We start from the raw sequence: 27,274 nt of genomic DNA, 5'->3' as shown, positions 1-27,274 counted from the left end.
CTGCCGGGAAAATTCCTACCGGCATGGGGCTGGGCTGGAAGCCAGGGTCCCCTTGAGTGTCTGCAGACCTGGGTGGGAGCCCCCCCCGCCCCCCCCGCCCCCAGCTCCCTCCGTGCGATGCGCGCAGGCTCTGCACCCCCGCGACCCGCCCACCTCTCATCCACGTGGCTCTGCGGGGGCACAGCGCCCGGCGGCCGTTTGTCCCTCAGGCTCCCAGCGACCGGGGCAGAGGAAGAGGCGCCGTTGGGCAGGGAGAAGCTGCAGGGCCTCCCCACGCAGCCCGGTCCCCGCCACCCAAGCTGCCCAAGGACGGGGAGCAGCGAGGATGCTGGAACCCCGACGGCGACGGCTCTTCCCACCTCACTCTGCTCACTCGCATCACATCTTTATTTTATCCCCCAGGGCCCACCTGGCACAGGGCCCGGCCTGGAGCCCGCCCTCTTCTAGTAGATGTTGGCTAAATTAAAAAAAAAAAAAAAAGTAACGTGTCTGTAGCCTGTGCCACTAAGGTCATATTATTTTTATTTTTCACTCAAATCCTCTCCTCACCAGATTAGTAGAAAAGTCAGCCCCTCCCTCTACAGTTTCTCCCCTTCCCTGCAAATAGTCCTAAACCTCTCGGGCTTAGTTATCCCAGGCTGGGGTCTTTGTATCCGCCACTTTCCAGGGACAGAGACACCCAGTCCAAGCGGACACCCTGCTGTGTGGACGCCTTGCTGCCACGTGGTGCCACTGTTGACAGCCGACCACAGGCCCCTGATTTTGGTGGAGGTTTGGACCTTGAAAGCGCAGCCGGGTGCCCTCAGTGCCACACGAAACCACACGCTTCTTCAGTCTCGCGTGCGCACCCCGGGGCTCCAGCTCCACAGGGTGTCCATCGGATGTCATCCACCTCTTGAGGACTTAAAATGTGTCACCGCTCCTTCCCAGGGTCCACACGTCACAGAAAAGGCAGCTTTTTGTTTCCAGAGGGGTTTCATCACACCAGAAAATCGAGCCCCGCCCACCTGGTAAGGTCTGATTTGGTCCCAGGGGGTCCAGATGTCACCACCCCAAAGGTCTGGTTTTACATTGTCTCCTTCCTAGGGAGAGCACAGGACTTCAGAGCCTCAAATGTTATTTGTCTTCTCAAAGGCAACCAAGAAGGCTTTTCTCCTGCCTAACTATCGCCAGCCCAGAAGAAGAACCACATCCCCACTCCACATAGGCTACATCTTCAGAGGGCTTTTGGCTACAGTTCTCTGACAGCCTTTAGCTTCTCTGGAGTGAATCCATCTTTACGGGTGCGCCACTAGAAACAGCATGTCCTCGCTAGTGGAGACCAGATCTTGCTACACGAACCCTGGCATCCAGCAGAGGGCCGGGCTCACAGCAGCGGGGGCTCAGAAGGTGAGAACGAGTGGGGGGTTGAACAGAAATTCCCCAGGGGCGTCCACCCAGTGGTGCCCTCTCACTGCATGGCAGCCCAGTGAGAAGTGGCTCTGAGACTTTGGAACCTCAAAGGGGAGTGTCTCGGAAAAGCTCACCTTAGGTGAGGAGAGGGAGCCTGAGCCAGGCGGGACCCCTTTGAGAACTCGTGCGAGGGGCAGAAGGAGGGCCGTGGCCCGGCTTCTTCCCCAGGAGGACGGACACAACATTTCTCAGAGCTGGGAATGGAGCGTGCTTTCTAAATTCCTGGGCTTTGTAGCATCTCAGAGGAACTCGCCACCACAGAAGCCAGGAGACACGTGTGTGGCACTGAGACTTTTCCAGACATCGATGTGTCATTGTCACCTTTGACATGGAGACGTTTTTCTTCCTGCCTCTATTTCAGCCACGTTCCCCGCCCCACCCCCCCTTCATGAGCAGGTTCCACACTCAGCTCCACAGCAGAAGGCTGGGGCTCAGAAGCAACACCCAGCGACCAAGAGAAGGCCTGGAGCCGCGCTCGGCACCCAGTAGGCCCTCTGTGCACGTCTAGCGCAAGAAGCACTCGCCTCCAGGCCCTGCCTGATTCACAGGGTGTCAGCTTTCTCATCAGTCAGCTGGGAATGTTCTAAGGCTCTCCTGGCCTCACTGCTGTGATTTTCTACCTTCTACCAGGTGGGAAGAGCCGGCGGCCCTGAAGACCCTTTCCAGGTGTGGCCGGTGCTCACCCGCAGCGGGGAAGGCAGTCCCGTGCCCCCAGGGGACGAGAGACCGAGGAAGCCTGGGATCGTGCGATCCCAGATGGTCAGAGCTGGGGGATGGGGCGTGCCTCCAGGACTCACTTTCTAGAGAGGGACGCTGAGGACCAGAGGGGGGGGCGTGACTGCAAGTTAGTGCAAGAGCGAGGATCAGAGCTGGGGTCTCTGGCTCCTGTCCCACCACACCCACTGCAGGGGCACAGGCCTCTCTTTGGGGAGGCGGGTGGGTCGTGGCTCTGGGCCGCCTCCAGCACCGGGGAAGGAAGAGTCAGCCAGGCCTAAAGCTCAGACACCTTGTCCCTGCTACTCCAGGCATGGCCGGGATCCAGCAGCCTGGGTATCACCTGGGAACTGGTTAGAAATGCAGACTCTCGGGCCCTGCTGGAGACCCACAGAATCAGAATCTGCATTTCAATAACATCTCCAGGCGACTCATTTGCAGAACAGAGGGTGACTCCCTCCAGCTCGGTAAGGCATACCTCCTGGGTGTGCCCTCCAGAGCGGAACCTCCCTGGGGCCCTCTGGGACGTGTGTTAGAGTTCCCAAAGTGTCCAGTCTGAGCCACACTCAGCTAAAGAGGCTTCTTCGGAGCAGGTGGCAAGTGGGCCTTCAGAAAGGGGAAGCATTTCAAGATCCAGGAGAACCTTGTAGACGGATCTCCCGAGAGACTGAGAGGAGGGGCAGGTATCTGGCAGGTCACCTGCCCATGCACCTGCGGGGCAGCACCTGTGCCTTCCTTCTGGCCTGGATCCGCACAGCTGATCACCTCTTGCCAGCAAGCATGATGGCCAGCAGCCAGCCACGTTCAGGACTGTGTGAATATGGATTTGAAGAGGGCAGTTGTGAAAGATCTGGGAGTAACTGCATGTTGGAGGTGGCTAAGCTCCAGCTAGAGCCCTGGGCGGGACAGGGGGATGTGTGCACCCAGCCTAGGTTCCTAAGAGACCCAGTCAGCTGGGGCTGGGGCTGGGAGGAATGGCGCATTGGCCGCTGGGTGACCACGGGGCTGCTGCAGCACCAGCCTTAGCAGCAGTACTCCTGCTCGATGCTGGCCATCAGCTCCTCCTCGGAGTAGTCGTACGTGATGGCTGACTGCCTCTCAGGCCTCTTGTGGCAGCTGCCTGGGGCTCTGTGGGTGAGAAACATGGATATGGGAAACAAGATGTTACCTTCAAACTCCACATCTCTACTGGACAACCACGGTGGCCCCTGTATGGAATTCTGATCCATCCTAAAACCAAAACTGAAAACCTCTGCCCTGGGAACACCTCCTCAACCTCTTCCATGAGCAGGCCCCTGCCTGATTCTCTGGTTTCATCTCCCCGACGTTACCCAAGACCTTACGCTGTGAGGAAGCCAGTGCCTGTGATGCTTAAGGGTGAGGGCCTGGGGGTGGAAAGACCCAGCTTGAATCCCAGCTCTGCCACTTACTAGCTCAGTGATAATTTTCTCTAAAATGGAGCTGTATTCCTAAATTCATTCTGAGGCATAACTGAGATAATGCGTGGACAGCGTGTGACACCGAATTTTGCACCCTGCACAGCCCTCAGCAAAGGTGAGCTCTGTCTCAACTATCCATCGGCCTGACTCACTCCCTGTGCCTGCCCCTTGGGTGGGCGGGGGTGTCTCACAGGAGCTGCCGCGCTGGGACAGGATTGGGCGTCAGGATCCCGTCAGGATCCTGGCCACTCCCCCAACCTGCTGGGCAGTGTGTCAAGTGACCAAATCCCGGCTCCCCATCCTGCCGCCTGGGCTCCTGGAAGTGGTTCCCACCAGCCTGGACCCGGCTGCCCACCCCCTCTCCGGCTTTCTGGACTCTGTTGTGCCCCCGACTTCCCTGTCCTGCAGGCTGTCCCACGGCGGTGTCCACCTGTGCCTGGCCATGGCCTTGCCCCCTTCAGCACCTTTGACAGGTGGGAGGGTGTGAAACCTGGGCCGAACTGGGTGCTGCCAGCCTGAGGGGCTGCCTCTGAAGGAGGAGTTAGGCCAGAGCTGCCCACTGCCAGGTACGGGACCGTGAGCTCCCACCTGCCAGCCGGAGACGTGCTGCCATGTGAGCCGGGGGGTTGGGCTGGATGATCTCTAAGGCCCACCTGATCGCTGCCGTCGCGCTCCTGACTGATGTTCACGGCAGCCTCCAGGGCCCCGTCTGCTGGCCCGGGATGCAGGGCAGGGCTGGGCTCTGGGCCACCTGACTGTCACCTCAGGGGGTGCAGCCTAGCAGGCCCCCCGGCGCTGAACAGCAAGGATGAGGGTCTAACGGCGGGACTCCACCTCCCCGAGCCCAGAGATGGCACGTGCCTCCCGCACAGCCCTCTGGGGTCACCCAGGCCAGCCGCCTCTCTGTGGATGGGGGAGAGATGCCTTGCCCACGGTCCCATGGTGACCTGGCTACAGACCGTCCTCACCCGGTCCCACAGCTCAGCAAGGCCTTTCTCGCTAGGCACCCGACGCTCCCTGCAGTTGGGACACGGGGGAGAAAGGGGGCGAGGAGGCAGGGCCGGCAGGGGAGGCCGGCAGGGGAGGCTGATGGGGAGGCCGGCGGGGGAGGCTGATGGGGAGGCCGGCGGGGGAGGCTGATGAGGAGGCCGGCGGGGGAGGCTGATGGGGAGGCCGGCGGGGGAGGCTGATGGGGAGGCCGGCGGGGGAGGCTGATGAGGAGGCCGGCGGGGGAGGCTGATGAGGAGGCCGGCGGGGGAGGCTGATGGGGAGGCCGGCGGGGGAGGCTGATGGGGAGGCCGACGGGGGAGGCTGATGAGGAGGCCGGCGGGGGAGGCTGATGGGGAGGCCGGCGGGGGAGGCTGATGGGGAGGCCGACGGGGGAGGCTGATGGGGAGGCCGGCGGGGGAGGCTGATGGGGAGGCCGGCGGGGGAGGCTGATGGGGAGGCTGATGAGGAGGCCGGCGGGGGAGGCTGATGGGGAGGCTGATGAGGAGGCCGGCGGGGGAGGCTGATGGGGAGGCTGATGAGGAGGCCGGCGGGGGAGGCTGATGGGGAGGCTGATGAGGAGGCCGGCGGGGGAGGCTGATGGGGAGGCCGGCGGGGGAGGCTGATGAGGAGGCCGACGGGGGAGGCTGATGGGGAGGCCGGCGGGGGAGGCTGATGGGGAGGCCGGCGGGGGAGGCCGACAGGAGGTGTTGCAGCCCCAGCAGCCGGGGCTCCACTCGGCCTCACGCCACCCTTGCCTGTCTGATGGGCAACACTGTCCACCTGCGGCCGTGGGGCTGCCGGCCCGGGAGCCTGAAGACCGAGATGGGGTCTCCCCCTACTTGGGGGAGGGGAGCACGACATTAAAAGGGAGAGGTGGCTTCTAGAGGTTCTGAGGAGTCAAGAATTGAATGTTTGTTTAAATTATAATTCACTATGTCAGAGATTCCTAAAGTCATGCAAAACAAAAACCCATTACTCTTCCCCAGAGAGCGCAAATCAATTATAATTGGGCTACAGAGTCACATGCGAAATGAGGCCTGAGTCATTTGTACTATCTGTTGGGTCTAGAATTTACTGGCCCTTTGACCATGGGCAAATCATACCTTGTATCTGTTTACTCATTAGGAAAATGGGGTGCCTGGCCTAGGGCCTGGCTTATAGTAGGTATCCCACAAGCATTTACAGAACAAATAATGAGCAAATTTCAGCAGCAGCTGCAGACAGAAGGCTCCTGAATCCCTGTTTCCCCTCCACAGGCCCTAGGCTTGTGTTACCCAATCCTCACAGACTTCGGGTCAGGCCAGGTCAGGCCAGCCCAGCCCTGTCCTCAAAGCCAGCCCGGCTGGCTCAGCTCTGTTGCTTCCACACCCCAACCCGGGGTGGGGGGTGGGGGGGAAGGGCGTGGCCGACATCGAGGATGGTCAGGACTTGGGGGTCAAGGCCCACAGGCCCAGGTTCACACCGAACGTTCCCTTCAGCAGCATCTGTGAAGCACCTGCTCTGTGCCTGGTGCTGTGAGGGCCCAGAGATGTGGCTGAGAGTGAGAAGAAGTAAGATAGGCTGTCGCAAGTACCCGCGGCGTTACAGGTACAGGCGTGGTGTAAACTGGAGCCGGCACTGCTGAAGGAGGGAGACTCACCAGGTCGACAGGGAGGGAGGGGAGGGTGAGAGTCTCTGAGCAGGAGATATCTGAACTGAGTTTGGGAGGATTTTCCTCTTCAACCTTTTATTACGAAGACTTTCAAGCATACCGAAAAGTTGAAATCGTGGATTCAACAATTAAGTAAATATTTTTATGCTGCATTTTGCTGGGTTTACTTTATCACATGTCTACTACTTTATCTGATTTCTGGATGCATTTCAAAGTAAACTGCACGCATTAGGACACTTCTCCCTGAAGCGCTGCTTTGAGGGGTTCTGGCGGCAGAGAAGGGGACGGTGGGCTTGTCTGGGGCAGGAAGGACGGGCGCTGCAGGAACCAGAAGGGGAGGGTGCTGGGGGCTGCGCTCTGCGTGCACTCGGGCTGGCGGGTGGGGATGGCGGCGCACGCTGGGTGTGTGCAGGAGCCCAGGGCTGGCCGCTGGCGGTGAGAAACCACGGTGGACGTGGCGGCAGGACACCCGCCGCTGCCGCCTCAGAGAGGTTCCCCTACAGGAAGGGGAGCCCGAGTTTGGGGAACAGAGGAGGGCGGCTGCTGCCAGCCCAGACCCTGGGGGAGGCCGGTATGGCTTCAGAGGCTGCTCCCGGGAGGCACAGCCCTGATCTCACCTTCGTGACTCTCTCCCCTTTGCAGCCACTGAGCCAGGACCAGCCTGGGACCCACCCAGCCCGGAGTCCAGGGCCTAGCGTGGTGCTCAGGACGCTCCCACTGAAGTATGTTGAGGGAGTGAATGAATGAATGAATGAATGAAGTACTCCTGGTGAAGGATGTCCTGGAGTGTGCATGTGAAGTGAAGGGATCTATTCATTTAAAAATAAGAAGAAACAGCTAATTTGTTCGAGGCAGAATGTAATCCTCCTAAAGTCCCTGGGGTGATGAAAACTTAAGAAAGTCACTGCCAGTTATCTTTACAAGCGGTAGAAATATGCAGGCGGGACTGAGCTCCGCTGGCACAGCGCCGGGCCCAGGTCCTCAGCCGCGCCACGTGCTCGGGCGTCCAGGTCAGCGGAGCAGAGCCGGCCCTGGCGCCCGGCCGCTGCAGCGAGACACAGCGCCCGGTCCGGCACGGGAGTGCCCGGGGGCGCTGAGCCCACCCAGAGGCAGCCGTGCTAAGCGGAGCCTGTGATGGTTTGCAAAACAAGTGAAGAGCAGGGGCTGTGAGGGAGGACCGGGAGGGACGCTGCGCTCTGCTGAGCAAGGCTCTGGCCTTGGCAAGGGGCGGCGCCCGCGTCCACGTGCTCGCCGCTTCACCTCCGCGGCCACGGTGGAGTCCCGGCGCCCAGAGCTGACCCCAGCGTCCTCTGACTGGACAGCAGTGGCCCACGGTTTCAGCTTGGCCTTCAAGGCCCTCCCTCTCCCCCCAGACCCTGTGCTAAATGTCGCCAGCCTGTGCGTGGTGTCCTGTTCAGACCTCTGTGTCTTGCTTGTGGATCCCACCACCTGGAACGCACCTGCCCTCCTCTCTCCTTGGTGAGAATACGTGTCCTGCAAGCCATTTAAATGTCAGCTCCTCCACGAGCCCTCGGCAGTTCTGTCCCCTTTCAGACCTCCCTTGAGCCCATGTGAAGAGACCCCAATCTTCAGGAAAAGGTCTCCTCAAATGTTTGTTAAATAAGGGAAACCCGGCAAAGTTCTGGCCCTGAAGCCGTTTGGAATTGGTAATAAAAATAGCTGTTGAGCCAGAATTTGCACATCTCTGGTCTTGAGCAGGACAATCACCTACCTCCCAGTGACCCAGGGCCGATCAGTGTGACCCAATTAGAGATGAGGAAGCCAAGGGCAGGATGAGCCAGAGGCCCAAGGTCATCCCAGCGCAGCTTCCTCGTGCTGGCTGCTCCTGGGGCCCTGGAATCCTCACACAGCCCGGGGCGTGCAGACAGAGAAGGCCTGGTCTCAGGGCCTGGGGTCCTCAGCTGACACTTTCCAGGGGTTTTAAATGTGTTTTCCTGCTAACACTGTAATGGGATTACAGGGGACCCACCTGCCATCCTTCTAGGCTGTAAACTCCTGAAGGCCAAGGACTGTGCCTCATTTACAGATAAGCCACTGCAGATAGTTTCTGAATGAATGAGTTGGGCCAGGGCCGGTGATGGGGAGCATCCAGAAGGGGGATGTGGAGGTGTGGGGAGGGCGGGGGGTAGGGTGGCTGTGACTCTGGTTAGAGATGTGCTTCTCCCCACCCCCCACCCCACCTCGTACTTACTCAGAGACACTGCTGCTCTCTGGGTGGTCTTCAGTGCTCCGTTCTGGGGACACCTTGAGAAGGACAAAAGGAAGAGGCATCAGAAGGCTGCCAGTGGCGCAGCCTGCCTTTGTGCCGACAGACGGCCGCCACATTCAACCCGTCTAGTCCCATCCGCCTGTTCTGCGTGTGGGAAGCTGAGGCTGGGAGAGGGGAGTGACCGACACAGCTCGCACCCAGAGGCTCCCCGCCTCCCCGGCAGCTAACGGCCAGCATGTCCCCATCTGTCACTCGAGGAGTCGAAGCCCTGACCTCCACCTAAGCACTGCCTGACAGCCTGCCCTGCAGCTCTGCTGTGCCTTCTCTGTTCTCAGTCAAGGGCGCACAGACGTCGCACGTGTCTGTCTGCAAACTCTTCCAATGGTCCACGCCTGTCCTGCGCCAGCACCACCCCGGCTCAGTTCCCACAGCTTTACAATAAGCCTGGACTCTTCCCGGTTCTTTGCACCTCCTTATATGTGTACTGCACTCAGTTTGTCCCCCTTGGGGATTTTGTTGGGGTTGAATTAATATACAGATCATTTTAGGCAGACTTGATATCTATAATAACAAGTCTTCCAGTTTATAAACAGGGAACATCGCTCCATTCATTTAGGATTTCTTTAATGTCTTTTAAGAAGTCTTATCGTTTTCCCTGTAGAGGTCATAGATATCTCTTTTTAGACCAATTTCTAGATACTTGATATTATCCTTTCTTAAATAAAATTTTATTTTCTTCCTGTTTGTTTCTGCAGATATATGATTGAAATATATACATTTTGTGTTCACCAGTCTTACTAAACTCTCTTATTGGTCCTAATAACTTATTTGTAGATTCCTTTGGACTTTCTTTCTTCCCGTTCACATTATCTGAGAAAAATGGCCATTTGATTTTTTCCCTTCTGGTCCCTACACACTTTTCACCTAGCCCTTCTGCACTGGCTAAGACCTCCAGTACTACCTTGAAAAGAAATGATAACAGGCATCTCTGTCTTGTTCCTATATTGAAAGGGAAAGTTTTCATTATTTCAAATGTAATATTAGGTTTGCTGTGGCTTTTTCTCAAGTTGTCCTTTATCAGATCCTGTGTAGGTCATTTCTTCAGCTCTGTCTTCCAGGGCACTGATCTTCTCTTCATCTCTGTCTAATTTCCTGTTAATCCAAACCATCAGAATCTTTAATTTTGTTTATTGTATTTTTCATTTCTTCAAGTTCTATCTGGTTCTTTTTAAAATATGCTAGGTCACTTCCTAGTGGTCCTGGTCCTTCACAGGTATTTCCCTTAAATAAGATAAAATAAACATAGTTGATTATAATCTGTGTCTGGTAATCCAAATAAATAACTGAAGTCTTCATTGGTCTATTTTTGTTGTCTTTATTTCTTCTAGTGTTCACTTCGTTCTCTGGCTGATTGGTTATTTTTTCTTGTTTGATGCTCATTATCCTTGAAAACACTTTGTTGGTGGTCTCTGTTCTGAGAGGAACATGCCTTCCTCCAGAGAGGACATGAGCTTGCTCTGTCCAGGCACCAGGGGGCACTCCTGGTCTGGGGCCACTTGAAATTAAATCCATGCATTCAGGTATATTGGACCACCTAGGTGATGGGAACTGGGGCTGCAAACCTTAAGAGGCAGCTAGACTGTGGCTTTTCTACCCTCCTGCACTGTTCTGTGCTGTGACACTTTTCCTTGCAGTCCCCCGAAGGCCCTGGATTTATGAGGGAAGGATCTACTATTACTTTCATTGGGCCCTAAATTCTGTTCCCTTTACTGCTGGACACCATCAGATCCAAAGCTCAAGTTCACCTGAGGCAAATGCAGCCCAATGTCCTATTTCCATCTCTGATTCTGCCTTTCTTAGATCTGGGCTGGTAATTCCTCACTATCTCACCAGCCACTTAATGCTTCAATGACACTCTTACTACATTAAATATATGCAGTATATTAAGTTGTTTTCAGCAGCAGAGGGGTCTGTCTGAATAACCTTCCACACTGTGTTCCCAGCATAAGGCACTTGAGGGCACTGTGGACACCAGCCTTTGACCCATGAAGCTGAGCAAGGCCATGGCCCAGCCAGATGTCAGCCTGCTTTGTGCACGAGATCCCCCACTGGCACAAGCAGTGCCCTCCAGGACAGGCCATGACTGTCAAGAACCAGTCTTCAAGGAGCTCACATTTCATGGGGAGAGTCTCATAAAAATGCAATGTGATGCTATATGATAAATTCTGTAGCCAAGTTATAAAGGGCTGGGAGAGGAGGGGAAACCAACTCTGAATGGGAAAAACACCATGGGAGGTTTCCAAGAAGAGTGGCAAGAGTGACATTTTAGCTGGAGTTTTGAAAGAGTAGGGGTTTACCAGGTGGAAAAGAGGGGAAGGGCACTTCAGATAAGGAACAGCATATGCAAATACACGGAGTCGTCAGAGGTCGTGAATAAGCATTCATCAAGTCCATGTGCCCTGTTGTGCGCCATGTTCTATTACCCATACAGGATATGGTCCCTGCCCAGAGCAGCTCACAGCTGGGCAGAAAAAAACTAGCGTGATGACACAACTAGAGAAAAATCCAATGCCAGACCCCGAGGCGTGGACTACAAGTGCACAGGTCATCAGAAGTCGTGATTACAATGGTAAACCAAACATGCAGGCCTGCTTCCCGCTTCCATCCCAAATCCTTAGAAATGACAGAAGAGGCCATAAGCAAAAAACAAAAACAAAAAACAAAACAAAACAAACAAAACAACTCACAAATCTCTAACAGTACTGCAAGACTAGAAAGCAGTAGGGGTTTTTTTAATAAATTTTTTAATTTTTATTTTTATTTATTTTTTGGCTGTGTTGGGTCTTTGTTGCTGCACGCGGGCTTTCTCCAGTTGCGGCGAGCAGGGGCTACTCTTCATTGTGGTGCACGAGCTTCTCATTGCAGTGGCTTCTCTTGTTGCAGAGCAAGGGCGCTAGGCGAGTGGGCTCAGTAGTTGTGGCTCGCAGGCTCTAGAGCACAGGCTCAGTAGTTGTGGCACACAGGCTTAGTTGCTCCGTGGCATGTGGGATCTTCCCGGACAAGGGCTTGAACCCGTATCCCCTGCACTGGCAGGCAGATTCTTAACCACTGTGCCACCAGGGAAGCCCGGTAGTAGGGGTTGTTGGAAGACAGACTGGGTTAGATCGATGGAGGAAACCACAGCCCCCAGCACACACAGGAGGGGACTGCTGGACAAAGCAGCAGCTTTGGGGGCTCCAAGTTCAGAGGTGACAGACACCAGAGCAGGAGAGGGCCTTGGGGCAAGGGTCAGAGAGGAGGGGCCTGCTTGTGCAAATGACAGGGCACAGAGGTGCATCCCTCAGGCTGGGGCAGGAGAAGGAGGGTAGCATGGGCAGCTGCTGACACCAGGAAGCACGGGAAACTGTTCCCAGACCACTAACAATGGCCACTCTCACCAGGAGCACATCCTGACCCTCCTCTGTGACACGTGGAGGCAGGAACCAAACTCATCAGTTCAAAGAATTAAACCTGAGAAAAGAGTTATTAGAGCAGCCTGAAAGTGACTTTAAAAGGAGAATGATTCACAGTCTCAGCCAAACAAGAATAAGCTGTTGTGCAAGATAACCAGCTAGAGATTTTGGAAATGCCATCTATGATGGAAGAAAGTAAAATCTCAGTAGGTGGTCTGAAAAGTAAATTAGACACAGCTGAAGAGAAAATCAATTACCTGGAAGATCAAACTGAGAGATTCTCTCTGGAAGCAACACAAAAAGACAAACAAATGGGAGAGAGATACTAATCCTAAATAAATTATTAATCAATAGTCTTATCCTCACGTATTCTGCAGACATTGGGGAGTTTTAAAGGTTTTGTTTTTTCCTTTTAATAGCAGAGCAGGATGAGCTTTCCACTGTGCTCCCTGTGCACATAATCCTACACCGCCAATAGGCAGAACTGGGCTTTTGCCCCCACAGGAAGCTGCTTACATTCCCTCCAAATTCTTTTTTAAAGTCCCCCTCCATCCTCCTATTCTGAGGCTTAATCCCAGGGATTAATCAATCATCAGTACCCCGGTGTGCCCAGTGCTTTGTCAGCTGCTGTGGAGACCCACACCCTATACTTTTGAGGTGCAATGTCACCAGAGAAGTAAGTCTTAGACATGTTAACAATGAGCAAAATGATAAGAGCACAGACTGGGGGCTATAAACCTCTGTGCAATCAGTTTAACCCTCAGTTTACTCATTTGTGTAATAGGTACTTAGCCTTCAGGGCTGCAGAGATATGAAAGATTATCTGTCTCTCTCTCTTCTGTCTCATCCTTAGTATAATGCCTATCCTGTAATTGACCAGTAAACACCATTACGAACATCTGACCCAACGTCCAGCCCAGAGTAGCCTCTGACACAGCCCTGCTAGAAGAGAACCTGAAGGCGTCAGGAGGAGGAGAGCACAGGGAAGATCTTGGTGCTCAAGGCCTGAGAGGTTCCAGGACAGCAAATGCTTCCCTGAGAAACTAGTTCTGATGTGTTTCTTGGGAAATGTTAGTTAGTGGTGGTAAACAGAAGCAAGCTGACCCTGGGTGTGTCCTGCCACACAGGCCCTGTGGCATGGGCCGTGGCAGCCGCCTGCCACTACAGGCACTCCCATGCATTGGCCAGAAGAGCCTGTCCTGCCCGCCTGGCGCTCTGTCCACGTGGAGGTGGGTTGCACAGCAAAGGTGCACGACTTCCTTCCAGGGGCACCTGAGGGGCCGGCTAGCGTCCGCTAGTGGCTGGTGATCTTGCCGCGGGGATTCAGTATTCCCTGCGTATTCCTTTGAATATTCGTGCCTTTGGGGAGTGTAAAGATGAAGAGGAGATGACTCCCAAGTCAGCAAGGAATTCACAGTGGGAAGAGGGACAGAGGGTGGGGAGGGGCGATGAAGATGAGAGAGAGGAGGGGAAGTCACACGGGCACGCACACGTGTGCACGCACATGTACACACACGCGCTCACCTCCACCACCTCCTGAAGCAGCCCATTCCTGCTCGGGCAGCTCAGACTAGCTGAAAATTCTTTTTAATTGTTTTTTATTTAAAAAAAAATTAATTGTGGTAAAATACACACATCTTAAACCATCTTAACCTAAAATTTACCATCTTAACCATTTTTAAGCGTACAGTTCAGTAGAGTGAAGTACATTAACCAATCTCACAAACTTCATCTTGCAGAACTGAACCCCTGTCCCCATTAAACAACTCTCATCCCCCAAACCCCAGCAACCACCATTGTACTTTGTGTCCGATAGATCTGAGTCCTTTAGCACCTCACCTGAGTGGAATCATACAGTATTTGCCCTCTTGTGCCTGGCTTATTTCACTCAGCATAAGGTCCTCGAGGTTCATCCATGTTGTAGCATGTGCCAGAACTTCATTCCTTTTTAAGGCTGAATAATATTACACTGTACATGTATATCATGTTGTGTTTATCCATTCATCCATCAAGGGACACTTGGGTGGCTTCCACTTTTTGGCTATTGTGAACAATGCTCCTATGAACACAGGTGCACAGATACCTCTTTGAGACCCTCCTTTCAATTCTCTTGGGCATATGAGAACGTTCTCTCGTATAATATTGACACCAATCTTCCTCCCTGCAGTTTTCAGTCACTGAGGCTGGTTATTTTCTCAGGGACAACAGAGAAGTAAAGTAATACTTTTACTCAACTACCCTTCAGCTATTTTTTATGAAGTCATCCAATAGGGACCCTAGTTCCCTCTTGTCCATTTCTGCTGGAACCAGCTTTTGCCATCACCTGCTGGCGCTTTTCCTCTCATCACCAGGTTTTGTAAGAGTTGTTACAGATATGGTTTCTCCCATCGGGAGGGCAACTGAGTGAAAGAGCAAGAAATCGGAATCAAACATTTGCATAGTCAGCCGGTTTCCACTTCTCTGCGCTGCTCTACTCACTACTAACGGGCACACACTGCCAGCTGTAGGGCAGCGATGATGTGCTCCATCAAGTGTGTGCACTGGACGCCCCGAAGCTGCACTCACGCAGAAGGCCATACTCTTTCTTTCATAACTTCCCTGACAGCTCAGCTTTGTTATATCTTTCATTTCTTTACCTGCGTTTCTTTCTGTGGTTTGAATGTGTGGTTCTTCCTCTCGTCAATTTAAGTCTTTAACTTGACTTTCTCAGATGCAAAACGTGTTAGACAGGCCTCCCAGAAGATCCAGCTTGCTGAAGCAGCTCAGGAGCTTGTGAAAAGCAAAGACACAGTAGCCCCTGGTGGCTGCTCCAGGCCTAGTGCAGACACAAGCTCCCAGCCAGCAGGAGGCCTGCCACTCCTGGTCGGTAGGACACATCTGGACCCCGGGGAGGCCGTGGCGCCTGGGCTGGGGCCGTGGGAACCCGGCTGAACTCAGGATGAGCGTGTGATGTGTCATCACTGGAGATCGTAGGGAGGCTTTGAAAAGCCCAAACCACAGCTGAACAAGCAGCAGAAAACATCTGAGGAAGAACTGAATAAGATGATTTCTTAAGGTCTTCTCTGGGACTTCCCTGGTGGCACAGTGGTTAAGAATCTGCCTGCTAATGCAGGGGACACAGGTTCGAGCCCTGGTCCAGGAGGATCCCATACGCCACAGAGCAACTAAGCCCATGTGCCACAACTACTGAGCCTGCGCTCTAGAGCCCGCGAGCCACAACTACTGAAGGCTGCGCACCTAGAGCCCGTGCTCTGCAACAAAGCCCGCACACCGCAACTAGAGAAAGCCTGCGTGCAGCAATGAGGACCAACGCAGACAAAAATTAATTAATTAATTAATTTTAAAAAATGTCTCCTCTGACTCTTACAACTAGGGTTTTTTGAAAAAAAGTGAAGTATCAGTGGTTAATCTTTAGAAAACCCACTGAATATTTTATTTAACAATATGTATATCCTGCTTCTTCTGTTTAAAGAGTTCTCCCCTTAACTCTTAAATGTTAACAGCTTTATATGTATATATGTACCCTTATCAATAATATCTATAATTGACATGGAACAAGCTGCAGATGCCTGAAGAATGCGATCTGACAGGTTTCGACATGTGCATCCACTGTTAAACCACATCCATCACCCCAGGGTTATGCTCCCTCCTCCCCTCCTCCGCCTTCCCATCTCCAGGCGGCCACTAGTTGGCCCCTGTCACCGCACACCCGTGTGCCCTCTCTAGAAGCCTAAAGACGTGGGGTCAGACAGCATGCACCCTTTGTTGCCTGGCTTCCTTCACGCCGCACGACGAGCCTGAGATCCATCCACCCTGCTGTGTTTTATCGGTAGACTTCCCCCTTCCTCTCTAAGAATTGTCCTTCTTTGAAGCCCAGGTTTGCTTATGTTTCATTATGGAAATGTTAACACATGCAGTGGAGAGAAGAGTGAACTCGGTCTCCGGGTACCGAATCTCCCAGCCTCGGCAGGTTTCAGCACTCTGCCAGTCGGGCTCAGTCCTCTCACCACCGGGGGCGCTACTGTCCCCACACGGCTCCACGTCATGGCTTCCCAGGCAGCACACGCTGCAGGCCCAGTGGACGCTGTTGTGAGGGCTGCTTTGTGTTCCTAAAGTGACAAAAGACTTTTGCAAAAGGAGGCTCTGACTCTGAAGCCACCAGTCCTAGGGCGCCCACCTGCCCTCACCAGGCCTTGCTTCAGGAAAGTGTTTCCAGAGACAGAAGGCCAGGGAGACCTGGAGAAGGTGAAGGGTGGGACTGAAGGAAAATAACAATAAATTACATATCTACAGCGTCGTAACACCTTATGAAGCACCTGCAAACGCATTTTCACACGGGCAGCCAGATCCTCACCCCCGGAGGCAGATGACCTGGCATGGATCCTGGTCCTGCTGGGGATTTGGGCAATCACCCTGCTGGGACCCGAAGGCCTGGGATGTAAATGAGAAGGTAGCCTGGGTGGTCTCTAGGGTCCCTTCAGCTCCAGCAATCTGTGATTCTCAAACTGTGAAGACACCAAAGCGGCGGAGTCTGCTGGGAATCTGAATGGGTAGCCTTGGGCTGGAGGCTGCCTTCTGTGCTGGTGACAGCTTCCAGCACTCGGGTGCTAAGAATCTCCGTCTGCACAAACCACTGCTGACCCTCCTCACCGGAGTCCAGCTGGGGCTTGTCCCAGGCGCTGGGGGGGGCCCGAAGCTCCTGTGCAAGGAAGGCTTCCTCAGCATCTCGCTGAGACGCTGCAGTGACGGCCCATCCACCTCATTCCCCCACCTCCCCGCACCAGCACTCAGCAACAGTCGCTGGGGCCTGGCCTCAGGCAAGGCGCTGGGAGACCTGCTTCCAACCTTCACTACCGTCAGGCTTCCGACCATGGACAAAGCCCACATCCCGGAACCACGGAGGGAGGGAGCCCTCTGGGGTCACACCTCTGACCCCATTTCCAGGCAAGTGCTTCTGAACACTTTTACATCTGGCTGTCTTCGTACATCTCCTGAGAGGAAGTGTCTTCCTCCGGCTCCTGGAGTTCTCCAGGGCTCCAGCTCAGGACTCTTCTCCTTCCACCCACATGCTCTCCCTCGTCGCCCCATCTAGATGCTGAGGTTCACAGAGTTACACGCCAGCTCCAACCACCTTGCACAGTGGACCTGAGCTTCTGACGGCCCACGAATTTGTCTGCCTCACATCCCAAAGCCAACCTGCACAACACTGAGCGTCACTGTCGACTCTACGACACCAGCAGGAAACCCGGGTGCCTCTGCGGCAGCCCGCCTTCCCTTGCTCTCACACCCAGTGTGCACCTCGCTTTCTCGCATCGCCTCTTACCTGGATTTCTGCAGAATCTCCCACCTGGGCACCTTGCTTCCCGCGCCATCTCCTCTCCTCCTCCGCCCTCCTGCCACCCCTTGTCTTTCTAAACACAGGCTGGGGAGGAGACACAAGGACTCTGTAAGGTGGGCGTCTCTGGAGAAGGGAACTGGAGAAAGTGGGAGACAGGGAGGAGGGGAAACTTTCCTTTCAGTGTACCTGTTACATTTTCTCTCATGTGCATGTATATTACCTATTCTGATTTTTTAAATAATCATTTAAAAATAAAAAACACAAAATTTCCACTAGCTCCCTGTTGCCTACAGGATAAAGTTCAACCCTTTAGCCTAGAAGGTTGTGAAACCATGACCCAAACCGATCTCGTTGTCTTTTGCGCTCCGTCCGGCCACCATCACCTTGCTGCCCGGCCATTATGGACAACATGCTGTTCTCCTAAAGCACTTGGTCCCTCTGGTTTTTCTACATGCTGCTCGCTCTTTATGGAATGCCCCCTCCTTTAACTGACTGCTGGAAAACTCTACCGATCCTTCACAACCAACTCAGATGTCAGGTCTTCTTGGATGGGAAGACTTCTGCCTTGGATGGGATTATTCAACTCCTTGTATGTAATAATTCCTACTTACCTCCACTCCAGGGCTTCCATGATGAACGCTCACTTCACAACCCTCCCCCAACACAGTATGAGCCTTGGGGGTAAAGCACTATGCTTTACTCTTCTATGACTCCTAGGTTGATCAAATACCACTTACTGCCACTTAAATTTGTGTTCTTTGCTAGAGATCTGAAAGCAGAGAGATGGTAACTGTCTTCAAAATAGCGGCTTTTTGCCCGAAGTCCATTACAGGATCCATCACTTTCCAATCCCTCTGGTGGACCTGCTTTCTGACCACGTAATCATTTTTATGCCTGTTTTCACCTTCACATCCCACAGCAGCTGTGACCCAGGATTACTGTGAAGCCCTGGCTGATGGTAAACGACATGAAAGAGTTACCCTGGTCCTCCTTTGCTAGAGCAAAATGGAACCTTTGCAAAAATGGTGGACAGTGGATTCATTCAGCCTAGAAGACAGATAATGATCTTCCCTAGATCTTGAGTGACTAAGATTTATTAGGTGGCGGGGGGGGGGGGGGGGTATGAATTATCACCTGGTAGTAAAAACACTGAATTTATTTATATCTATTAGACTGAATCAGAATATCCTCTTTAAGGGTGTTCTTGAATTTCACTAGCACATTTAATCCCCCAAACTTCTTTTATCTAGCCCATTCTGGGACTGAGATTTTATGGTTAATTCAGTGTCCTAGTGGAGCCATCTTTATGGCTACCCACCAGCACTGCACTGTAAAAAGAACCTTCCTGAAAGTCTTGGCTACTCTCCAGTTCCTTGCCTCCCATTCTCGATGAAGTCCAGCCCATCAGGCTTCCCGCACCGCTCCACTGAAACGGTGCAGGCCAAGGGCACCAGGGACCTCCAAGCCGCCAGATTCAATGGTCAGCTCTCAGACTTCATCTCACTTGTCCCATCGAGCAGCATTTACAAGAGCTGGTCACTTCCTCCTCCTTGACATACTTTCCTCCCTTGGCTTCCAGACCTGCATCCTCTTGGTTTTCTTCCCTTTAGGATGTCCCCTCATCTTCTCTACCTCTAACACAGGTCACACACATAAGCACCCAGAGCAGTGCCTGGCACACACTCAGGTGTTAGCTGACCTCAGTATTACTGGTGGTCCGATCTAATCTCAACCCTTCTATGTTTTAATGGCTGCCAAATTTATAAGTCCAAACCCAGCCTCTCCCCTGAATGCCAAACTCTTAAAAACATCTTTTCAATTGATATCTCTATGTAGATGTCTAGCACGCATCTCAAATTTAACATATTCTAAAACAACTTCCTGATTCACAACATTCAAACCCTGCCCCTTCCACATTTCCCATGTCAGTTAATGGCAACTACGTCCTTCTAGCTGCTCAAGCTGAAAACTTTGGGGTCCTCTGACTCCCTTCTCACACAACCCACAGCCAATCCATTAGGAAACTGGAGGTCTCTATTTCTAATCTAGGTCCATATGCCAACCAGTCCTCCCCAGCTCGCTCACTACCACTCTGGTCCAAACCAACCCCTCTTCTCACTTGGATTCCTGCAAAAGCTTCCCAGCTCTGCTCCCAGCTTTGGCTTCGCCATCCCATGCCAGGCTGTCTTCAAAAGGGCAGCCAGGGTGAGCCTTAAAACAAACCAGATCATGTCATCCGCTGTTCAGAATTCCTCCAGCCTTCTCTACCTCATTCAAAGTAAAAGCCAAGGCCTTGGACTTCCCTGGTGGTCCAGTGGTTAAGATTCTGCACTCCCAATGCAGATGGCACCGGTATGATCCCATCCCCTACCCCCCCCCCCCCAAAAAGCCAAGGCCTTCCGGTGGCCACAAGGCTCACTGTTCTCTGCCCGGGCACCAGGCCACCACCCTGTCTCCCCCAGCTCTGACCTGCTGAGAGTGGGCCCACTGCTGCTCTCTCCAGCCCCTACTGCTTTTTTGTCCTTTATACTATATTTTGTTCACTGTTGGACTTCCATGACCGAAGGTTAGTGAAGGTTTTGTCTGTTTAGTTCACTTATGTATAACCAGCACCTGGAACAGTACCTGGCACACGTAGGCGCTCAAAAAATAAACGTTGAATGGATAGACCAATATTAGATGGTACATTTTTCTAATTAACAGACCACTGACTGAGAGAGATGCTACTGCATTTTTTTAAAAAATCACAATTTGATTAAATAACTTAATACAAGACAAATCCAAACCCTTAGATTTTCACACATAATTCTCCCACCCTAAATAGTTTTCAGTTTCAGTATCTCACTAAAATACTGTTGATTTTAAAGTTCTTCTGACTTTGGGAAAGGAATTCTGCCTTGGGCACCTAAGACTGCCCAGGAACAAGCTGAAAATTAGTCTAGAACAGTAATAGATGCTTTAGTGAATTAAAGTACGTGAACTTCATGAAATATTTTGCATTCATTAAAATAATAATGAAGAATATTATGCAACAGCATGAAAAGCCGCTTATGAGATAGTTTACGTAAAAAAATTTTAAGACTGTTATAATTCAATGATATATATCTTTAAAAGAACAAAAGAAATGAAAACAGGTGACAGCTGATAAGTTAAAGAGTATATTGGGGGGCTTCCCTGGTGGCGCAGTGGTTGAGAATCTGCCTGCCAATGCAGGGGACATGGGTTCGAGCCCTGGTCTGGGAGGATCCCACATGCCGTGGAGCGGCTGGGGCCGTGAGCCACAATCACTGAGCCTGCGCGTCTGGAGCCTGTGCTCCGCAGCGAGAGAGGCCGCGACAGTGAGAGGCCCGCGCACCGTGATGAGGAGTGGCCCCCGCTTGCCACAACTGGAGAAAGCCCTTGCGCAGAAACGAAGACCCAACACAGCCATAAATAAATAAATTAAAAAAAAAAAAAGAGTATATTGGGAAACATTTTAAATTGTTAATGATGCAATATGGTCTTTGCCTATAAAATTTTCTTAAGATTCTCAACATTACAGGAATTCTCTGGTGGTCCAGTGGTTAGGACTCCACGCTCCCACTGCAGGGGGCACGGTTCAATCCCTGATCGGGGAACTAAGATCACGCAAGCCACAATGCGGCATGGCCAAAAAAAAAAGATTCTCAATATTGGCAAAAAATAAACAAAAAAACCTACCTGGAAACAGCCTGAATATCTCACAATAAGAGATTAATTAAATAACACTACCTCTGGATGGTGGGCAAATTATGAAGACATTATGATGGGAGAAATGCTTATACTATAATGCTAAATAAAAGGATGCTATAAAATTGTATATCTACACTACGCTCTTTTTTTTTTTAAGGGAACTCTATTATTTTTTAAAATTTATTTTTGGCTGCGTTGGGTCTTCGTTGCTGTGCGTGGGCTTTCTCTAGTTGCGGCGAGCAGGGGCTATTCTTCGTTGCGGTGCGAAGGCTTCTCATTGCGGTGCGCAGGCTTCTCATTGCGGTGTTTTCTCTTGTTGTGGAGCACGGGCTCTAGGCGCACGGGCTCAGTAGTTGTGGCACGCAGGCTTAGTTGCTCCATGGCATGTGGGATCTTCCCGGACCAGGGATCAAACCCGTGTCCCCTGTGTTGGCAGGTGGATTCTTAACCACTGCACCACCAGGGAAGCCCTATGAGCAATCTTTATTTCCTTTTCTATATATTTTTTAAATATATATTTTTTCTGTATTCCTATTTTTCTGCAATGAGCATATATTCCTTTACAATTGTAGAGTGAAGCTAATATAGGGCTTATCTTTTTATTTAAAACCTGTTATGTGGGACTTCCCTGGTGGTCCAGTAGGTAAGACTCTGCGCTCCCAATGCAGGGGGCCCGGGTTCGATCCCTGGTCAGGGAACTAGATCCCGCATGCATGCCGCAACTAAGAAGCCCGCGTGCCACAACTATGAGCCGCATGCCACAACTAAGACCTGGCGCAGCCTAAATAAGTAAATGAATAAAATATTTTAAAAAAACCCCACATCTCTCATGAGTAAGATCATTTTAAGTTTTTTATTGCAGAGAACGACCAAGAACAATTTTTTTCTCATGTGCATGTATATTACCTATTCTAACTTCAAAAACAAACACTTAAAAGTAAGCATAACCTTTTCTGGGCTGAACACATCTTTAGAGACTGGAACATATCTTGTACACAATCATGGAAGCCGGGGTATGGAGACCTATCTCAGAGAAAAACTGAGCACCAGAGGAATCAGGGAACAAGTGAGAATCTCTCCTGATGGCAAATTCACTCAGTTAAAATTCTAGTATACACAGTGCTCTACAGAGGTATAGTCAGAGAGACTCCGACTGGCTCTTTCAAACTGCACGATACTGGCCCAGTTAACTACCTCTCTGGGCCTTGTACCCTCCCCTCTGACATGAAGTTGGGGGGAGGCGACACCAATTTGGCAGGTACCTATTCTGATGAGGATTAAGTAAAACAATGGATGTAAGGAGCCGGCTGTTAGGATAGCCCGAATAAATAGCGGCTGTATTACAACATCTGAACAATTTCCGAGTGATTGTTAAGTGAACTGCAAAGCCCTCTGTTTCACAGGAATCAAAACTGATACAGGATGGGGAACGGACTCTTTCTGAGTCTTCTGCCTCTTTGTTCTTCTGCTTCTGCCCCTGTGCAACCAGCAACATGCTTACACGCAGGGGCTCATGAAAATGCTCAAGTAAAAGGATGCTGGTGACAGACGTACTAAGTGAATAACTGGGAGTCTCACAACTTTTAGTAAAAACTGCATGACCCCTAAGCACATAAACATCTGAATGAATAAGAAGGCTGCCGAAAATAACATTCACGGGGTATTATGAGGGCAAGACGGGTGGTACTTTTATCAGACAAAATACAGGTTCTTGATGAGTTTGCTTGGGAAATGCTAGGGATTATTGAATGTTTAAAAAAAATCGTACAGTAAAGAAAAACGGGCCAGGCATTAGTGCCCCTGTGACCAGAGCACTGGAAGCGCTGGATCTGCCTTGTGACTTGGACATCTGGAAAGTGGAAAAGGCATGGAACATTCCAGGTTATCTACGGAGGGGCTGGACCCCGGCAGGCCTGCTACAAACTCTGCTCCCCCCACTTACTGGCTGTGTGGCTTTGGGTATGTTATCAATCTCCTGGGACTGAGATGGCCTTGTTTGTAAAATGGAAAGCACTTTATTTATCTAAAAGGCTGTTTGAAGAGGGGAACGTGGGGCAATGACCAGGAAGTACCTAATTCAGTCCTTAACACAGAACAGGTGTCCAACGGACGCAATCCTCCCTCCCCTCCTTTACTGCGCACGTCATCTGACGGGAAACCGAACATCTCACTCTCACGCGCATCTCTGCAGTGAACACGCACCCAAACTTAAAACTGCATGAAGGGAACGACTTCTTTCTAGCTGACCTGTATTGGTACCAAGAGTTTATGGAACTGGACTGGAAACTAGGAATGTCATGGAAATGCTCTTTATTTGGGGAAGTGTCTCAGTAGTTATATTTCAGTGAATGTAAATCCACACACAGACACACACAGACTGTCACGGGTTCCCCAGTGGCCTTGGCCTCATTCATCCTATTTTCTCCCTGAGATCCTGTTTCTTGGACATGGGGATTCGTAACACAGCCCCAGTGCAGAGAGACTACTGTATCCTTCACATTTGTGTCTTACCTCAAATTTGCCCATAATTTTTCCTAAATTTACAATCCAGAGTGAAAATCCTCTTACCTAGTGTTTCAATACAAAGTATTATGGTTCACAGACCAAAACAAAAAAAATATTTAACTGAAAGTTGCTTCTACCAAAATGGAAGGGAAAAATTTACCTTGATTCGGAACATATACACGATAAGAGCTGAAAAACTCCATGGTTAGAGAGTTTTTTTAAAATAGGTGATTGAAATACTTCTTTAAAATTAATTTTAAAAATTCAAGTTTTAGATGGAATATAGCAATACCTTATTCTTATCCAGCAACCTAAACTGTATCAGGAAAACAACCAAGAATTAAGAAATAAGACAAAAAAAGAGCACTTGATCAACTAAAATTATTGCCACAAAGCTCATTCACTGAACAGATGGCCCCTCAGGCCGGGGAGGAAACCTCTCCCAGGCCTGACCTTGGGGGGTTCTGCTCCTCCTTTAAGCTCTGTGCCAGCGAGCATGCTTCCATGAGTCTACCACCCGGGGCAGCTCAGAGAGGTGTCTATTTGGGCGAGGGATACAGAGAAGTTTGGCTGGTTGCATACAGACTGTGACAATGGTAAACAGTGACAGTTGTAAGACTGAGGCTGGACCAAGGACAGAAAGGCAGTAACAAGCAAGTCTCACAGCTGCCGGGGCCATTCTGGTATGAAGGGTGCAGGAGTCTGACTGTCAAGGTCGGGGGGGCTCTGATCTCTGCTCTGCCATAACCATGTGGCTTTAGCCACTTAACTTTCATCTGTGCCTGTTTCCTCTTGCCCATCTGTAAAAATGGACAATAATAATAATGGTAAAAATGAAATGAGTTAATACATGTCTGAGACCCAAGTGCTCACTGAAATATTAGCTACAATTATTCTTGGACATAGACAAGAATAATACATAAGATTCAGAATGAGGGTTCAGAGATATACATAATTCGTCTCTAAGAAATTCCAATCAACAGTGGTCAAAATTTTAAATGTGGGTGCTTAAAGGGATAAATTCACTTGAGTTTCACATTCTCTTATGAAGTATACCTCTCTCCTCCAAAATGCTAGATAGTTATGAACCTAAGAAGGCTTTTCTTCCTTCCTTCCAAAGAAATTTAAAAGTGTTTATTTACATGCTCAATCAGGCTTTTTCTCTGTCCATGGGAACATCATTTCTAACATTTGGAAGAAGGGCCAACTTCTACATATAGGTTTCAATACCGACTCATCAAAATCCCCATTTTTTTCCTAGGTTAATGGTGTCTTGTTAATGCAGAGTCTTATAAAATGTACAGCTGCCAGAGACTCAGTTGAAGGGTGTAAACTGTAAAGCAAAAAAGGCACAGACTCCACACTTGGCCATACAGGCAGTTAGCCTTCTACCTGTGACCTCTAGAGCCAGGAAATTAAGAGGCTTCAACCTTTTTCCTTCATCTCCCCAGACCTGAAAAGAAAGAACTGGACTCAGGAGCCTCCTTGCAGCTCTAATAGTCTAGGACAGCTGGCTGACTTTACCTCCTAACCTCTCTCGACTCCATCTCCCCTTCAGCCCTCTCGCTGCCCTGCTTCCCTCAGGACCTGCGCGTCTGGACCACGGAAGCAGCCCCAGTTGGACATCTCGCTCCTAGTCCTTACTCTGCCCAGTTCATCCTCCCCATGGCTATTGGTCCAACCTTCCTAAGACACAAAATGTCACTCCCCTTAGTCCTTCAAAGATACCCACGGCTTTTATGGTAAAGTCCAAACTCCTCACCAGGGAATACTCCTAGCCTGGCATTCACCCTTCCCAACCTCTTCAACTCCAGTGCTCCCACCCACACCCTGGGTACCATATGCCCCGGCCACCATTGCCTTTGCATTCAGGCTTCTCTCTGCCCAAATGCTCTTCGCTGCTTGTTTGCCTGGCTAGTGCCATAGACCCTTCCAGATCCAGGTCAAGTGCTGTCCTGCTGGGATGCCGACCTGACTTCTCCGGAGGACCAGTTGCTCCTCCTGTGGACTCTCTCTACAGACTGCCCACAGGTATTCTACTTTTTGTTTGCAGATCTCTCTCCCCCATTACACTGTCAACTTCTTGAGGGCAAGGACTGCGTGCCAGCAGTGTTCATCTCTAGCACCCAGAGTGATGCCCGGCACACAGTAGGTGCTCAAGCAATACCTGAGAAATGACTGAAAGAATGAGTAAGGCAGCCCATGCACCCTAGGAGTTGCTGTGATACTCAGCGAATGGGGGTGGGGATGGGGGAGGGAAATCCATTCCTTCTGTTTTCTTTTCATCTTCGCTTCTGAAGTTTCCAAAGCACTTGACAACTGATCCCTAAAAGATTGCTTCCATGCCGTTTCAGAATTTCCCCCAAAATTTCTCAACTGTTTATCCATTTTGAGGGTTATATAATGGAACTCTGATGTAATCTTAAAGGAATCTTGTTATATAATTGGGTCTCACTTGCTGCAGCTCACTTTGGGAGGGTAGCAGGGGATGGGCAGGAGGACAGGCGAGGAAGACCCTGCAGTGTCCGGGCTGGCCCAGTCCTTTCCACCCACCCCTCCCCACCTCACTGAGGAGCTTCCAGGCTTCCACTGCTTGGTGGCTGCCCCGGAAGACACCTCCCTCTGGTCCCAGCAGTTGTTAAGCAAAGCCTGCAGGACTCCGGGGAAGGGGGGAACTGCCTTGGACATCCTCCTCAAGCCCAGGAGCTGATATCACAGATCTTGTTCATTCAGCTCTGCTGGAGTGAAGGCTGTTGCCATACGAGAGTTCTCACTTTTATTGTTTTTCTAGAACAGCGGGGATGTTATTACAAGTGTTCTGGAAGAGAGAAGAGGGAAGCCAAAAAGAAATTGCACAGCATCTTAAAAATAGCCAGTAGTATGCAAATTGCTTGACCACAAGGCAAAGATCCTGTTGTGTCTGACGCGAGGGGCCTTCGTAAATAAACACTGTTTGGCTACCGGTCCCACCTCCTAGCATCCTCCTCCGACCGTGCCCGTGCCCGGGGAATGGCCAAGGGGGAGGTACCTGAGAAGAAAGCAGCCCCGCTGGCCAGCCCCTACCTAGGCTGGAAGGAGCCACAGTTCCAAAAGGAAAAAAAGGCAAGCTCTGGCCAGAAGCAAGCCTGGGAGATGCATTTCTGCTAAGGCATGTCTGTCTCCCTGCCTTTTAAGGCTGCTGCCAGCACTGTCACCCCCCAAATTGGAGGCAGTGAGACCAGCACCCGGAGGAGGCAGAGAGGGGAAGGGGGCGAGCAGGGAGAGCGCGGCGGGACGGCCGCGGGCGCTGGGGGACAGGGCAACAGGGCGGGGGCCCCGGAGGGACAGGGCGCGGGGTGCGGGCCGGCGGGGAGGGGGCTCCGGCCAGGAACCGGCGCAGCTGCCCCACCGGCTCCGCGGGCTCCGACACTCACCGGGCTCCCGGCGCCGGCTGCGGGTCGGGGCCGCGCCGGGCCCCGCGGGGCCAGCTCCCCGGGGCCCCAGGCCGCCGACTCGGCCAGCAGCTGGTCCAGCAGGCGCAGCGTCTCGTCCCCGCCGTCGGGGGGCGCCGCGGGTCCGGGTCCGGGTCCGGGTCCGGCCGCCCCCTCCGCCGCCTCCGCCGCCGCCTCCCTGGCCTCCTCCCGGGCCGCCGCCGCCGTCGCCGAGACTGGCAGCCCCGTCCCGCCCTCCGGGGCTGCCCCGCCGGGCCCCGCCGGCCGGCTGTCGGGGCTGCGCAGCCGCCTCAGGGCGCGGCCGCTCCGGCTGCTGCCGCTGCCCATGGCGCGCCAGCCAGGCAGGCCTGTGGCGCCGCCG

The 27,274-nt window shown here is 52.0% G+C and overlaps 1 protein-coding gene across 1 annotated transcript; it reads right to left on the bottom strand.

Moving 5' to 3' along the window:
* Positions 1-505: 505 nt before the first annotated feature.
* On the bottom strand, positions 506-27,274 carry CYS1 (cystin 1). Its single transcript, XM_059942224.1, has 3 exons — positions 26,896-27,274; positions 8,459-8,511; positions 506-3,294 (listed from the first exon to the last, which is right to left on the bottom strand). Exons 1-3 carry the CDS (start codon positions 27,238-27,240, stop codon positions 3,189-3,191), a joined length of 504 nt encoding a protein of 167 aa, XP_059798207.1. The 5' UTR covers positions 27,241-27,274; the 3' UTR covers positions 506-3,188.

The sequence above is a fragment of the Balaenoptera ricei genome, chromosome 13 (assembly GCF_028023285.1).
Source record: "Balaenoptera ricei isolate mBalRic1 chromosome 13, mBalRic1.hap2, whole genome shotgun sequence".
NCBI lineage: Eukaryota > Metazoa > Chordata > Mammalia > Artiodactyla > Balaenopteridae > Balaenoptera > Balaenoptera ricei.
This window is presented reverse-complemented; position numbering and strand designations above follow the sequence as displayed.